Source organism: Cricetulus griseus, chromosome 6 (assembly GCF_003668045.3).
Source record: "Cricetulus griseus strain 17A/GY chromosome 6, alternate assembly CriGri-PICRH-1.0, whole genome shotgun sequence".
In the NCBI taxonomy this organism is placed as follows: Eukaryota; Metazoa; Chordata; class Mammalia; order Rodentia; family Cricetidae; genus Cricetulus; species Cricetulus griseus.
The window spans coordinates 5,252,029-5,265,105 of record NC_048599.1 but is presented as its reverse complement, the minus strand read 5'-3'; the positions used below and the strand labels follow the sequence as shown (position 1 = coordinate 5,265,105).

At 48.9% G+C, this 13,077-nt stretch overlaps 1 protein-coding gene across 1 annotated transcript in view; it reads left to right on the top strand.

The window, feature by feature from the left end:
* The first annotated feature begins 607 nt into the window (after window positions 1-607).
* Vapb (VAMP associated protein B and C) overlaps window positions 608-13,077 on the top strand; it is a 36,952-nt gene continuing 24,482 nt past the window's right edge. Inside the window, exon 1 of the mRNA XM_027419835.2 lies at window positions 608-760. Coding sequence (XP_027275636.1) covers window positions 703-760 — 58 coding nt within the window. The 5' untranslated portion in view covers window positions 608-702. The remainder of the gene's footprint in view (window positions 761-13,077) is intronic.

Genomic DNA, 13,077 nt, shown 5'->3' with positions numbered 1-13,077 from the left:
GCATAAACGAATAATGGTATCTATTAGCGAACGGTTCAGTGCAGTGCTTTGCGGTTTGGTAAACACAGAATGCAGAATAGCTTTTATTTATGACAGTTACTGAAAGCATTCAGCAGAGTGGCACGAAATAAGCAAACAATAATTGCCTGTTTATTATATTTATAATTGTTATTTATGAACTGTCACGAGGCCTAGCACATATCAGTAACCCATAAACATCGTGTTTGTAACAATAATAAGTACTTTATTATATTCAGGCTCAGCAGAGCTTGGCACCACACGTGCGGGAAGAAAGTGGAAGTTTATTCTTGTTAATTATTATTATTAAGTAAAGCACTTAACAGTTCTCCCCGCAGGCGCTAACTAAACTGTCTAGCCACAGACTGCCCTTCCTCCCAAGCAGCGCGAGACCACGCCCCCTGCGGTGGAAGCTCCGCCCCCGCCGGCCCGGCCGTGCCTGCGCAGTGGCCCAGAAAACTCCGCGCACGCGCAGTCTCCCTTTCGCCGCCGGAGCCTCCGGCCAGTGCCGGAGCCGGGCCGCTGCTGCGTGCGTGCCTACGTGCGTGCGTGCGTCGGGGCGTGCGTGCCTACGTGTGTGCGTGCCGTAAGCTCGCCGGGCACCGCGGCCTCGCCCTCCGCCCCTGCGCCCCGCCGCCCAGGCCGCCGCCCCCGCCCGCGCCGCCGCCCCCGACGGGGAGGACCATGGCGAAGGTGGAGCAGGTCCTGAGCCTCGAGCCACAGCACGAGCTCAAGTTCCGAGGTAAGCGGGCGGCCGGCCCGGGAGCTGTCACTCAGCGCCCGGCGCCGGAAGGGACGCGCCCTGAGGGCAGGACGCTGTCCGCCTGAGGCCCGCGTGCACCAGGCGCCTAATGCATGCATGTGGAGCCAGTGCATGGAATCTGCCCGAGTCCCCTGCTCGCCAGCCCCTCCCCCCACGAGGCAGCCAGCTACAGCCCAGGAGTCCCATGCACACTTTCTGTGGAGTCCACACACTTGGTGTATACGTTTGTGTGTGTGCAAAGGTGCACTGTATACATGCAAGCATGCACACGTGAATTAGAAGGTGCACGTTACACAAATATGTGTGCACAGTTTATGCATTGTTGCACTGTGTTCACATACATTCTACGCACACGTCCGCACACACGTATTTATGTGTGCGTGCGCGTGTGTGTATGTAGGTATGTATGTATGTATGTATGTATGCCTCCCTTCACCAAATGTAAGGGCCGCGAGGCAACGAAGACCATGTCCATCTGGATCCTTCCGTCGTGGCATGTTTTGGGCACTGGAGTCCTATAGAGCTCATCAGACTAGTATGCAAGATGATGGCAGGCTTTGGTAAGCGCTAGGAAGGAAAGGATGAAGCTAGACTCTGTGGAGGTAGACTTGAGGTTGGCTGGTGTGATCACCCCAATATCACCTACGTGTAGCCCACAGCGGGTGATCACAATTTGGGGTGTTGAGAGTCACCCGTTTCTCTGCCTTTGGGAAGTAGTGTGGGATCGCGGCTCTTACCCAGTTGGCACATACAGACATTGGAATTCTGGTCTCAGAAGTTTCACACACTTAGCCATTGTAACTACAGACTCTTGGGAAACATCTCAGCTGCAGCTGCTCACCTGGCCTCCCAGGTTCAGAATGCGTAATGACTTCGGTACACACGGAAGCAAAGGCTGTCCAGTTAAGTCAAAAACAACTTCAGGAAGCCTAATGCTGGGTTGTAGAGATGACTCAGCAGGCACAGCCCCGCTTGTTACCGAGACTGACTACTTGAGTTCAGGCTCTGAGGCCCACGTAATCAAAGGAGAGAACCAACTTGTGAAAGTTGTCCCCTCACCGCCCCATGCCCAGCACACTCACGTACAAACGCACAGACAACATGCACAAAAATTTTTAAATAAAAATTTCCACTTAATGTGGATCCCAGTTTTGGGAAGTCACCCACGTATCAGGGTTCCACCGGATGGTGGTGAGAGGGTGATGACGTTTGGTAGCAGCTATGATCTTTCATCCTGGCCTATCTACCAGGGCACCACCCATCTCTGTGGCATGTGTGTGTGTGCATGCCTCTAAGCTCTTCAGCATGTGTTTTTGTTTAACTTATTTTGCATTTATTTATTCTATGTTGGGGGTCTATGGGCCACAGTGAATGTGTAGCGGTCAGAATAACAGAGTCATTTCTGGGCCTGCTGGGCCATCTTGCTGGCCCAGTCTCTTAGATGAGATCTCATGTAGTTCATGTTGACCTCAGCCTCGAGATGATCCTTCTACTTCCTAAGTGCTGGGATTACAGACTCAATAAATATTTGACTAGCAGATTATGATAAAACAAGCTTTGTGCTAGATGGTTCCATGCACCTCTGGGATAATGGAAGTCTGGACACGTTGAGGTCAACTGTGATGTTCAGAAAGGTGAAATAGATTGAATGTGTTTTTTACTTAAGCGTGTTTTCAACTTAGGGGATGTCAGGATCTAACTTCATTGAGAGACATGTTTGTTTGACTTTCTGTCATGGTCTCTGGTTTCTTTGGAGGAGGAGACTGGAAGCCAAATAGCCAAAGTGAATGTGGTAAGTCAGTGGCTTCTCTGGGGTTGTCTGGAGTTCTTCATCCAGGTGCCCAGCTCTGCCTCACCTGTGACTTGACACATTGGTCCACATTCATATGTTGGAACCCAGGAAAATTCAAGCCCAGTTGATTGTGCTCCCCTGCTCTTCCTTGGCATGCACCCATCTGTTACATCCAGGGTAAGAAGGGGCAGATGAGATGGTCCAGACTGGAGAGAGTGGTGGGACAAAGCAGCCCAGAGCATGGGGACTGTCACAAAGGTCCAGTGTGGGCGGGATTGTTTTGGGCATGGCCAGTGGTGAGCATAGGGGTCCAAAAGCTGGGCTGTGTGCTCTTTCGGGGTGCATGGGTAGGAGATGTGGTGCAGAGTAGAAGGCCAGGGTGCCTCGTCCACAAGAGTCAGGCTTGCACACTCACCCTGTTAAGACCCTGTGATGACTTGTTGGTCCTTCCTTGGATTGAGCCCTGAAGCCCCAAGCTCCCCCATCACTGTCCTCTGGTGTGTGGACCAAGGAAACATCCATGTTCTGTGTCTTTCAGTTAAGTGTTAAGTGTGTGTGACCTTGGGCTGCTGCCTTGTTCTCTAACCCTTGAATTGATGGCAGTGCTAAGTAGGTGACACCTCTTCAGCCAACATCACTGGTTGCCAGGGAGATGGTCCAGAAGTTTGGTGTACAAATGTCCTCACTCTAGAAGAGGTGTCCCGGGATGTGTGGGGTTCTGACAGGCCTTGTGAGTGCCAGCCGTGCGTGGTTAGCACAGAGCCCTCATCCCCTGGAGATGAAGAAGCCGTTTTTTTGTTTGTTTGTTTGTTTGTTTTGTTTTCCCCCTGAGACAGGGTTTCTCTGTGGCTTTGGAGGCTGTCCTGGAACTAGCTTTTGTAGACCAGGCTGGTCTTGAACTCACAGAGATCATCTGCCTCTGCTTTCTGAGTGCTGGGATTAAAGGTGTGTGCCACTACTGTCCGGCTGGAGATGAAGTCTTGCTTACTGTGCCATCCAGGCTGGTTTGGAGTGATTGGATGTCCTGCTTTAGCCCCTTAGTGCTTGGATTGTGGTGGTGTCAACAAGTTCAGCTGGGGTGTTTAGTTTCTTGGTTTGTTTGCTTTTAAGCTGAGTGCTGAGACAATAAAATGAGAGGCCTAGTAGTTGGCTCATTGGGTTAAGGGGGGAACCTTCAGATTTAACTGGTGTTCTCCATGTTCCTCAGAATAAGGACTGTGGTTTCTGGGGTTCCTCCTACTGAGCTGATCAAAGGACTTATCATTTGGGCGATCCTCAGACTTTTACTGCAGTTGAAGACAATCGTGTGGAATCTAGTACTGGTCATAATCCTGGGGGTCTTATGTGATGTGTTAAATCTAATTATATTATGGCCTGGACGTGGTGACTCACACCTGTAATCCAAGTACCATGGAAACTAAGGCAGGGAGATTGTGAATTCAAGATCAAGTGGGACTACCTCTCAAGAAAACATAAACAAAATAGAACCAAACCCAAAACCAAACCCAAAAAGGGCTAGAGTGGTGCAGGCCAGTGGTACAAGTCCCTTGGTTTGATTCCCAGCAACACAAACGCACATGCACACACACACAATGCACACATGTATACACATGTATACTCACACATGTACACACACATATATGCATATGTACACACGTGAGCACACATATATGTACACATACATATATGCATATGCCCATACAAGCACACATATATGTACACACACACACACACACACACACACACACACACGCCTATGTGCACACACATATGTGTGCATACATGCATGCCTGCATATGCACACACACGGGCATGCACACATATACTCACCACTTCCTATCACCTTGTTAGTTTTGTGGACCACGCTGCTCTGCCCTGATTAAACACACACAGGAGACAGGGTGATGGAGGAGTTGGGGGCGTGGGGTTTGCCTAGACTCCTATCTTTTATGAACTCTATGGGGTCAGAGTAGAAGCTCCTTCAGGCCAGGGCGCCTCCTGAGAGATTGGAAGGCTGCAGAGGCCTGTGAAAGAAGTGTTCTTTTCATGGTCTCCCCTTCTCCTTGTGAGACCTAACCTTTACTTACCTCCTCCTGGGAGCTGTAACCTGTATCTGCTTCCATCCTGTCAAGGCTCTGTCTTTCTTTTCTCTCCCATCAAATCTCCTCTGTGGTAAGTAGTGTCTGTTTGGGTCTTTGTCCAGGAGTCAAGCATCCCCTGCCCTTTACACTGTAGAGGTGTCTGGGAATGCTCAATGGGATGAGTTACCAGCTGGTTGTGGGTTCAGCGCCTCCTTGCCTGGTTCTGGCACTAAGCCGGTGAAATGTCAGTAGCAACAGCATTAGTGACTTGGGTAGGGTGCTTGAGCACTCCAAGCTTGTGGATAGACACTGTCTTTTGTGTGGAGAGAACAGGTTAATGTGTGCACATATATGTGTGTGCATGTGTGTGCATATGTTGTGTGATGTAAAATGGATGAAATTGAGAATAGTCTCCCATCCGGGGGATCCCATCCATAGTCGGCAGGAACCACCTTCCCACTGCTTGCTCGGTCAGTGCCATCGTCTCGGGACTGTTGGCAGGCTGTGCTTTACAGCACAACAAAATGTCAGCCGAGTGCTTAAGGGTTTTTATGGCCATGCTTTAAATCCATCCTGAATAGATCATCTTCATGTGTTTAATTATTAACCAGCTTGCTCATCAAAAAAGCAAGTGGCATTAAGTTTACTAGGCTCGAGTCAAACTTAAATCTTCATTGACGGTACTATTACTTCTGAAACCTTATCCTTAGGAGAAAAATGTGGGCTAGAAGGTAACTTTCTCTTATCTTCTTCTTTTTCTTAAAAACATCTGTGCAGTCCTTGGCCTTGCACTGGGAAGGCAGGGCCAGTTCTCCGTGAGGGAGGGCTTGTGGTGGGCAGCCTGGCAATTCCCTAATAACTTTTCATCCCCATGTTGATTTATTGGAGTAATTAGTCTGAACTGATGCTTATTAAGAGACCGACTCCTAAGTGGCGTTAACACCATCTTTTATTTATTACACTTAGGCGGCGTCTTTCTTCCAGAAAGATGTATTTTGTGCCTGCAGTCTTAGGCTAAGTAGTTGAAAATTAGGGGCGGAGCAAGGGAGTAAGTTCCTTGGGAGGCATCTGTGTGCCACAGAGGGCATTAGAACTAGAAACTAGGATTTTAAGGTGAAGAATTGCCTCCTGGGCTACTTCATCCATCCCTTCATTTGGTAAAAAATTTGCCATCTGAAAGATGACCCTGTCCAGAAGGAGCACGGCTGTCAGGGAGATGACAGAAGATGAACACAGAATGTGGGTTCCATTAGTCAGGATGAGCATGCCTTGGAGCCCTTCACAAAATAAAAGCTTTGAATTGTGCTAAAACAAAGTTGCATTATGGTTTTCAGCCGCCCCCTCGTTTTCTGTCATTTCAGGCCCTTTCAGGCCATTGTCAGCACATCATACACCCAGATAGCTCTGGCCCTTGTTCACTGGTTCTTTGAAGCCCTTACCTGGGGACCTGGGCAGCCACCTCAGAAGCAAAAGTGGCACAGAAAGCCTTGCTCTGGAAACAGAGTTACTGAACTTGACAGTCATCCCAAGATTACCTTAAAAAGTAATTATGTGGTAATAAAATACTTCCTAAAAATCTCCATTTTCAAAATGTTAAGTATACCCTTTAAACAGAAGCTGTTACTGACTGGAGACACCCTCGTGGCTTCTGCCCTCCCCCCCTTGGATGGGGTGTCTAAACAGAAGCTGTTACTGACTGGAGACACCCTCGTGGCTTCTGCCCCCCTCCCCATGGGGTGTCTGCTTTCTCATAAGAAGATTTTTATTATATATAATAATAAAAGCAAACACTCAACTATTTAAAATCGGTTGTCTGATTTGATATTTAAAGGGATATTTAAAATATCTCCCTCCCACCCCCAGTGCTAGTGAGAGGTCACGCAGGCTTTGTTCTGTGCAGAGAGAGGCGGGCGGGTTTACGGCCTTGGAGGAGGTACGAAGGGCCATCAGGGTGGTTTCTTTCTTTTATTTTGAAGGTCTTAGCATTTTTTAATTTCTATGTACAAAGACTAGCATGCTCGCCTTTGCTGAGTAGATAATCCACTCAAGAAAGGTCGTGGTCCAACTTAATGAAGCCCGTGTCCTTTGAGTACTGATGGGGGCATTGCGGGCGCCAGTTCATCCTTCCTGAATTTTCAGCAAGAGTAAGAACTCCATTCAGATTGTCAAGGTGACTCCAGCAGTGCCTTCAGATGTCCAACAAGGGAGGAGACTGGGTAATCTCCTAATGTCATTTCATCTTTTGACCCCTTTGAAGATGAGCTCACCCTGTCAGGTTCCATGGCATTTATAACTCTGCCTCCCCAGAAACCCCAACTCCAAGCAAGCTGTGGCTCCGCCCACCTCTTTTGTGGCTCAGCAGAGCTCATGCCCCACGAGGTTCCCTCCGATTGCAGAGACTCATGAAGTGTGAATCAGGAGAGTGTACCCAGAAAGCGTTGTCTAAAGTAAATGCTCCTTCCAGGTGCCACGCAGCCTTTCCTAGCTGAGCCCTGAGCCAGATTCTGTCCTGTGTGCTGGCTTTGGGCAGAGAAGCTGGGCAGGGTGGATTACCTTGTAACTAGTGACATCCCTCCTCTGGGGAGAGGGCAGCTTAAGGTTCTGTGTGGGACGTGCTCTGGACTGATGGAAGCTGTTGTGGGTATATGTGTAATGGCTGTTTGTCCTCAGTTGTGGTACTTGGACACTCTCTCTTTGTACCCTTCATCCCCCTGGTTGATTCTCCTTGCCCTCATCTCTCTCTGCTAGGTCATTGAGTGGCAGTCTCATTTACACAGTTGAATAGCTGGGGAGGCTGTGACTGCCATGGGCCCCTTCCACCCTGTTTCCTCTGTGGTGGGCTTGTGTTCCCCTGGCAGACTAATAGCCTCCTAACAAGTCTTCCAGTCTGAGGCCTGTCTTTTTCTCCACATTGATACAGCTTTCAGAAATGCAAATCTGATCATATCTTGCTTAAGTTCGTTAACGTCTCCCATGGCCAGGAGGATAGAGATTAGATCCTTTAGCAGAGAGATGTCCAGCTGTCCCTTCCCTCTGTGCAGCGCCACCCCCCCCCCCTCGCCCAGCCTTTGTTTTCCTTGGCCATAGGACTTTTGCACACACCATCTTCCCTCCTTAAGGCTCCCCCCCACTTACTTCCAAGGCCCCTTTGCAGACTCTTCAGCACGGGGCTTTAAACTTCTCACCGTGTGTTTTCCTTGGTAGATTGTGTCAGTTGGGGGCCTGCCTCTCTCCTCCAAAAGCCTCCTGCGTGTACAGTGCTGAGCAGGGCCTGCTGTGTACAGCCCACTGACTGGGCACAGTGTTTTCTGGAAAGCCCAAGGCTTCTCCCTCCTTCAAGGGCACAAGATGGCCGCCTCCACCAACACATTTGCTTCATGCTCCTAGTTAGCTCCTGGATTCTTCCTCAGGCCTCTTCTGACCTCTCTCCTGTCTCCTCCAACCTTGTCCCTGTTGGGCTCTTCCCTGAAGAATGCCCTCCTCTCTCCATCCTCACTTGGCTAATCTTCCTTCATGCTAGCTGAGGATACAGTGAGTCTGGTGTGTGGCTTCATGTCTTTTCCTGGCCTCCTCTGAGAACCTTCTCTATCATCAGGTTCCTCTCTGTGATACCTGACCTGTCCTCAGCTTTCCTGGAGACTTGCTGGCCTCTTTTGGGTATTTTACCAGATGCCTGTATTTCCATTAGTCAGGATTCTGGCTTTAGCTCCCCTTGTCCTGTCTTTCCTGTGTTACCTTCAACTCTTTCCACACAAGGCCCTGTCTACCCTGTGGCTCCAGGATGCTCACTGGCTTTTTTGGCTGGCTAGACCTCCTGCCAGTCTGATTGTCGTGGGAGCCATAGATTCCACCTATTCCACCCTTCCTCAGTGATTTACCCTCTCACCCTTGAACGCGTTCCTGTGTCTGGGGAATGTCCTGTGCCCAGTGAGGCAAACATCATCTAGTCCTGGCTTCCTTATTCCCACACCTGTGATCCATTTAAATCATTAACTCTCTGGCCTGCTAACTGCACACACCTTTCAGGATTGATGTAGCCCTGTGCCCTGCTCTACGTGCTCTGTCATACTTTCAACTGTTGTGTATACAGTTGGCAGGCTTTGATTTCTCTAGTTCTGGGGATTGCTTCAGGATCTCATGCATGCTGCATTATGGAGCTGCATCCCCAGCCCTTTGTTTGTGGGGGAAAGGGTAGCTTTATTTTGAGACAGGGCATCACTAAGCTGCCCAAACAGGTCTTGAATTATCTCCCCTCCTGCCTCAACCTCCTGAGTTACTTGGCACCACAGTCCTGTGCCACCAGGCCTGGTACAGAAAATTCTTGTTAATTGAAATGTGACCTTGAGCCTTCTCTGGTTTAAAAGCATTCATTGGCTCCCTCAGGCTTCCATTGCTCACCAGCTGTGTTGGAAGAGTAACGTAAGAAGAGCTTATGGTTGACCTCAAGGCTTTGTAATAGACCCAGGCTCATTACCACTCTTGAGCTTTAGAGACACAGCATGTTGGTCTCAGTTGCAGACACTGCTCTTTGTTCCAGGTAGGTGAGCCCTGGACTAATCTTCCAAGTGTGCTTACAGTCTACAGTCTTCAGGGTGGGAGGCAGTAGTGCCCATCTCTCTCTAGCTTGAGAGTCCAGTCTCTGGGCTAGACCATTGCTGATTGTTCCTATTGCCAGCAGTGCATCACTGCTGTTAAGGAGGAAAACCAGGGATCCTTAGAGCTCATCTTCCAACGAGGTGGTTAATGTGAGCGGAGACAGTTATGAGTTAAAGGTTTGGGAATAGCTCTTTTTCATTTATATATTTTGCTTATTTTTATTCATGTTTTTATTTTAAAAATTTAAAAATGTTTTTGTGTTTTATTTTTACACTTTAAAATATTTAAAAGATTTTGTGGCTCTGGGGGATGGAATTTGGAACCATACCCATGTTTGGCATGTATGCTTTCATTGAACTGCATTCTGACCCTGGGGCTCCATTTTTAGATAGGGCGTTGAGGGAGCTGCTTCACTGAGGTTGGTGACACTTGATCTGAGAGGTCGACTGTGTACAGCTGATGTGTAAATGTGAGCTGTTTTGGGGGAAGAGCATTAGTAGACCCTGGGAATGGCAAGTACAAGGCAAGAGGCAGTGAGCCCCTGAGGGTGAGGACAGCAGTCTTGTGCCTTGAGTGATAGAAAGGAAAGATGAGCTCGTAAGGGCACAAACAGGGAGGGTATCTGAGAGGTGGGCTTGTGCTGTGGTGGGGACAAGGAGGGCTTGGAGGATTTGATTTTAAAATGGCCTGGATGGTGTGTCTGATGATTTGGAGTCCCTGTGGGAGCCCTATGGCTCCTATGGTGATCTAGGCTTCAGGACAAGAAAGATAGGTGCAGTGGACAAGTGTAGCAGCCACGAGAGAAAGGTGAGATGCTCAGATTCTGACTGTCTTGAGGGTAGAACTCCAGAATCTGCTGACAACCAAACTGAAACTTAAGAACTGGCTTGGAGAGGGGCAGCATGGGGAGAGTGGGTCTCAGACAGGCTGGGTCACTGTGGCAAGAGCAAATGTGAGGGAATTCACCAGCAGAGATGGGAAATGGATAGTGGGCCTGGAAGCCTGGAAGTCAGGGCCAGGCTGCAGAAACACATGTGGAAGTCACAGTGCATTGTTAGGGTGCTGTAGAGAGGAGTAACCTCCCCTGCTGGAGGGATTCCCTAGCCCTTCTAAAACAGAAGGTATTTGAGCAGAGTCTTGAAGAATGAACATGTCTCCCAAAGCAGAGGAGGCCTTCCTACCTAGGTCTCCTCTCACTGGGATGGCTACTTTGGGTCTTCAGTGACAGGGAAAGCAGACCAGAATCTACCCTAGCCAGCCAACTACGCGCTGCCCTTTCTCACAGCGGTGAAATGAGAAGTCCCATTGAACAGAGACACAGAAGGCCAGCAGTGTCCTTCATAGGCTCTGCCATCTGTACTAAAGAGGGGGCAGCTTAGGGGAGTCTGTAGCCTGCAAGATTGAAACTGCCACGAACCATTATTTGCATTGCAGTAGCTGCAACCCAGAGAAGTTGGAGCCCCTGGCCCTCAGCTAGCTCCTCTGTGTACACAGGCTGTCTTTATGTGAAAATTCTGCTTGCATTAGGTCTGCCCTGTTGGGTGTCATAAGGAAGTGTAAAGGGTTGTGCTGCATATGGGCAGCCATTATTCTACTTGTTTAAAAACCCAGAATATCACAGAGAGGTTCTGTCTGTGCGTGTGTGTGTGTGTGTGTGTGTGTGTGTGTGTGTGTGTGTGTGTGTGTGTGTGAGAGAGAGAGAGAGAGAGAGAGAGAGAGAGAGAGAGAGAGAGAGAGAGAGAGAGAGTTGTAGTCACTACTGGCTTGGAACTCATAGCAATTCTCCTGCCTCAGCCTCCCAAGTGCTGTGATTACTGGGGTGACCTACCACACCATCTGAGCAGTGCCTCCTGTTAGGTAAGTGAAGGGGGTCTCCTAATCTGGTAACTTCTGTCGGAGTTGAACGTGAGGTCCTCCTAGAGTTGCTCAGACCATTGCTGTGCTGAATGTGTTCTGAGCAGTAGCTCTGATTTTTATAAATTATGTCACAGTAACAGCCGAGGGGTAGGACCGTAGTTTTGTGCCCACAGGTTGTTCTGGGCAGGAGCCTGCACGTAGAGGTGTGCCATAGTCTTTTCTTTGAGACTGGGTTTTGCTGTGTATCCCAGGCTGGCCGAAGACTTGCAGAGATCACCTGCTTCTGCCTCCCAAGTGTTGGGATCAAAGGTGTATGCCACCGTGTCTGGGTTTTCCTTACTCACAGAGTTTGGTATGGTCTGTTTCCTGTGTCATAGTTGTGATCCATATGACCATCAACATGCTTTTTCAGACACAGCAGTGAAACACAGATCTGGTTCATTCTTTCACATTGCTGTGTCACAGTCCTTCAGAGAAATGTAGTGCATAGGGTTACAAAAGGAGAATTCTCTTAGAATTCTAAAGCTGCTTTGTTTCCCAGGCTGCCCCTCCTGCATAACATCCCATGTTTCCTAAGTGGCTTCCTGAGACTGATCTCAGGCCTTTTCTGGCAACTTCGGTTATTGGACTCTTAAGCTAAGAGAGTGCTAGTGTCCTCCAGTTTTCCCACCTGTGGAGGACCGTGTGACAGGCAGTTTAAGGGGCTCAGAAGCTTGGAATCAGCCAGCCTCCAGTAGGGGGTTGTCATCTACTTCTGCCAAGCTGGCCCTAGGTCTCTTTGATGTCGCTGTCAGTGACAGCTCTGGGTGTTGATTCCTCGGCTGTAATAATGGGTGTGACGTTTTTCTGCAGCCACCTGCCTCCTGAGGGTGCTGGGGAGGATGCTTTATTAGTTTAGAATACTTTGGGTCTAAAATTTCTTTGGAACAATTTTGTCTATATGTAGGGTTCTTTATGTGATCATTTCAAAATAAGAGCCATAGGATTCGGTTTCAGTCTGTGCTGTTAAGAACATGCTGGTTACAGTGCTTTGGTTTTTGTCTCCAAAGCATTGAGTTAATGTGTGAGCTAACATCCAATCAGGAAGCTGGATTTAGGAAAAACAATGACTTCTTGTGCCCTTAATGGAGGTTTCATGGTGGTTGAAGAGCTGGTCCTCTCTGAACATGTATGACCTCTTGATCTTCCTCCTACGAACAGGGTCTTACTGTGTAGGCCAGGCTGACCTTAACCTTGATCCTTCTGCCTCAGCCTCCCTTGAGCTATAATGATAGGCATTGTATCACTGTGCCTGCTCGCTCTTTGTTTTTTTAGAAGGAAGGAAAGTTTTAAAAACTGAACAAATCTTACCAGAGCATTATTGACAGAGACCCTGTTGGTGAAAACAGCACACACTTAAAAGGGCTTCAGACTTGATCCTGCTGGTGTACTCTCAGCAGCATGGGAAAGCTCACACTGGCCTGTCCTGCATTCATCCAGCCCTTTTGCTCTTGGTGGTGCCTGTTGTGGGCCTGGAATGTGGCACAGTAGGTCCTCTGGGGAAGATGGTGAGGTTGAAGGACAAGCCACACTCCAGGGGACTCCTGGGAAAGCCCCCCAGCCTTCAGTCCTTTGCTTGGCCCTCCTCTTCAAGCCTTGCCACTGGAGTGGCTACCCTGCTCCAGGAGCCATGCTAGGTGCTGACCACTTGCTGTGAGCAGGGAATGAGATCACATGACTTGTGGTTTCCATTATAGAGGACCAAGAGCAGCATTGCCATCAGGAAGGGAAGGCATGCCTCAGGGCCTGGGTACTTGGCGAAAACAAACTGGCAGAATAAGTAGAAGCAGCAAATTTGACTTCAGAAGGTCTGTGTCTCCCGATTTTAATATATTTCCCATGGACAGAGTCTATTGTATTGAGACCTCAAGGACTGTTTTATTGTCTCAGCGACATCCATCAGAAGTCTTCACTCCTGCCTGAAGGCTCTC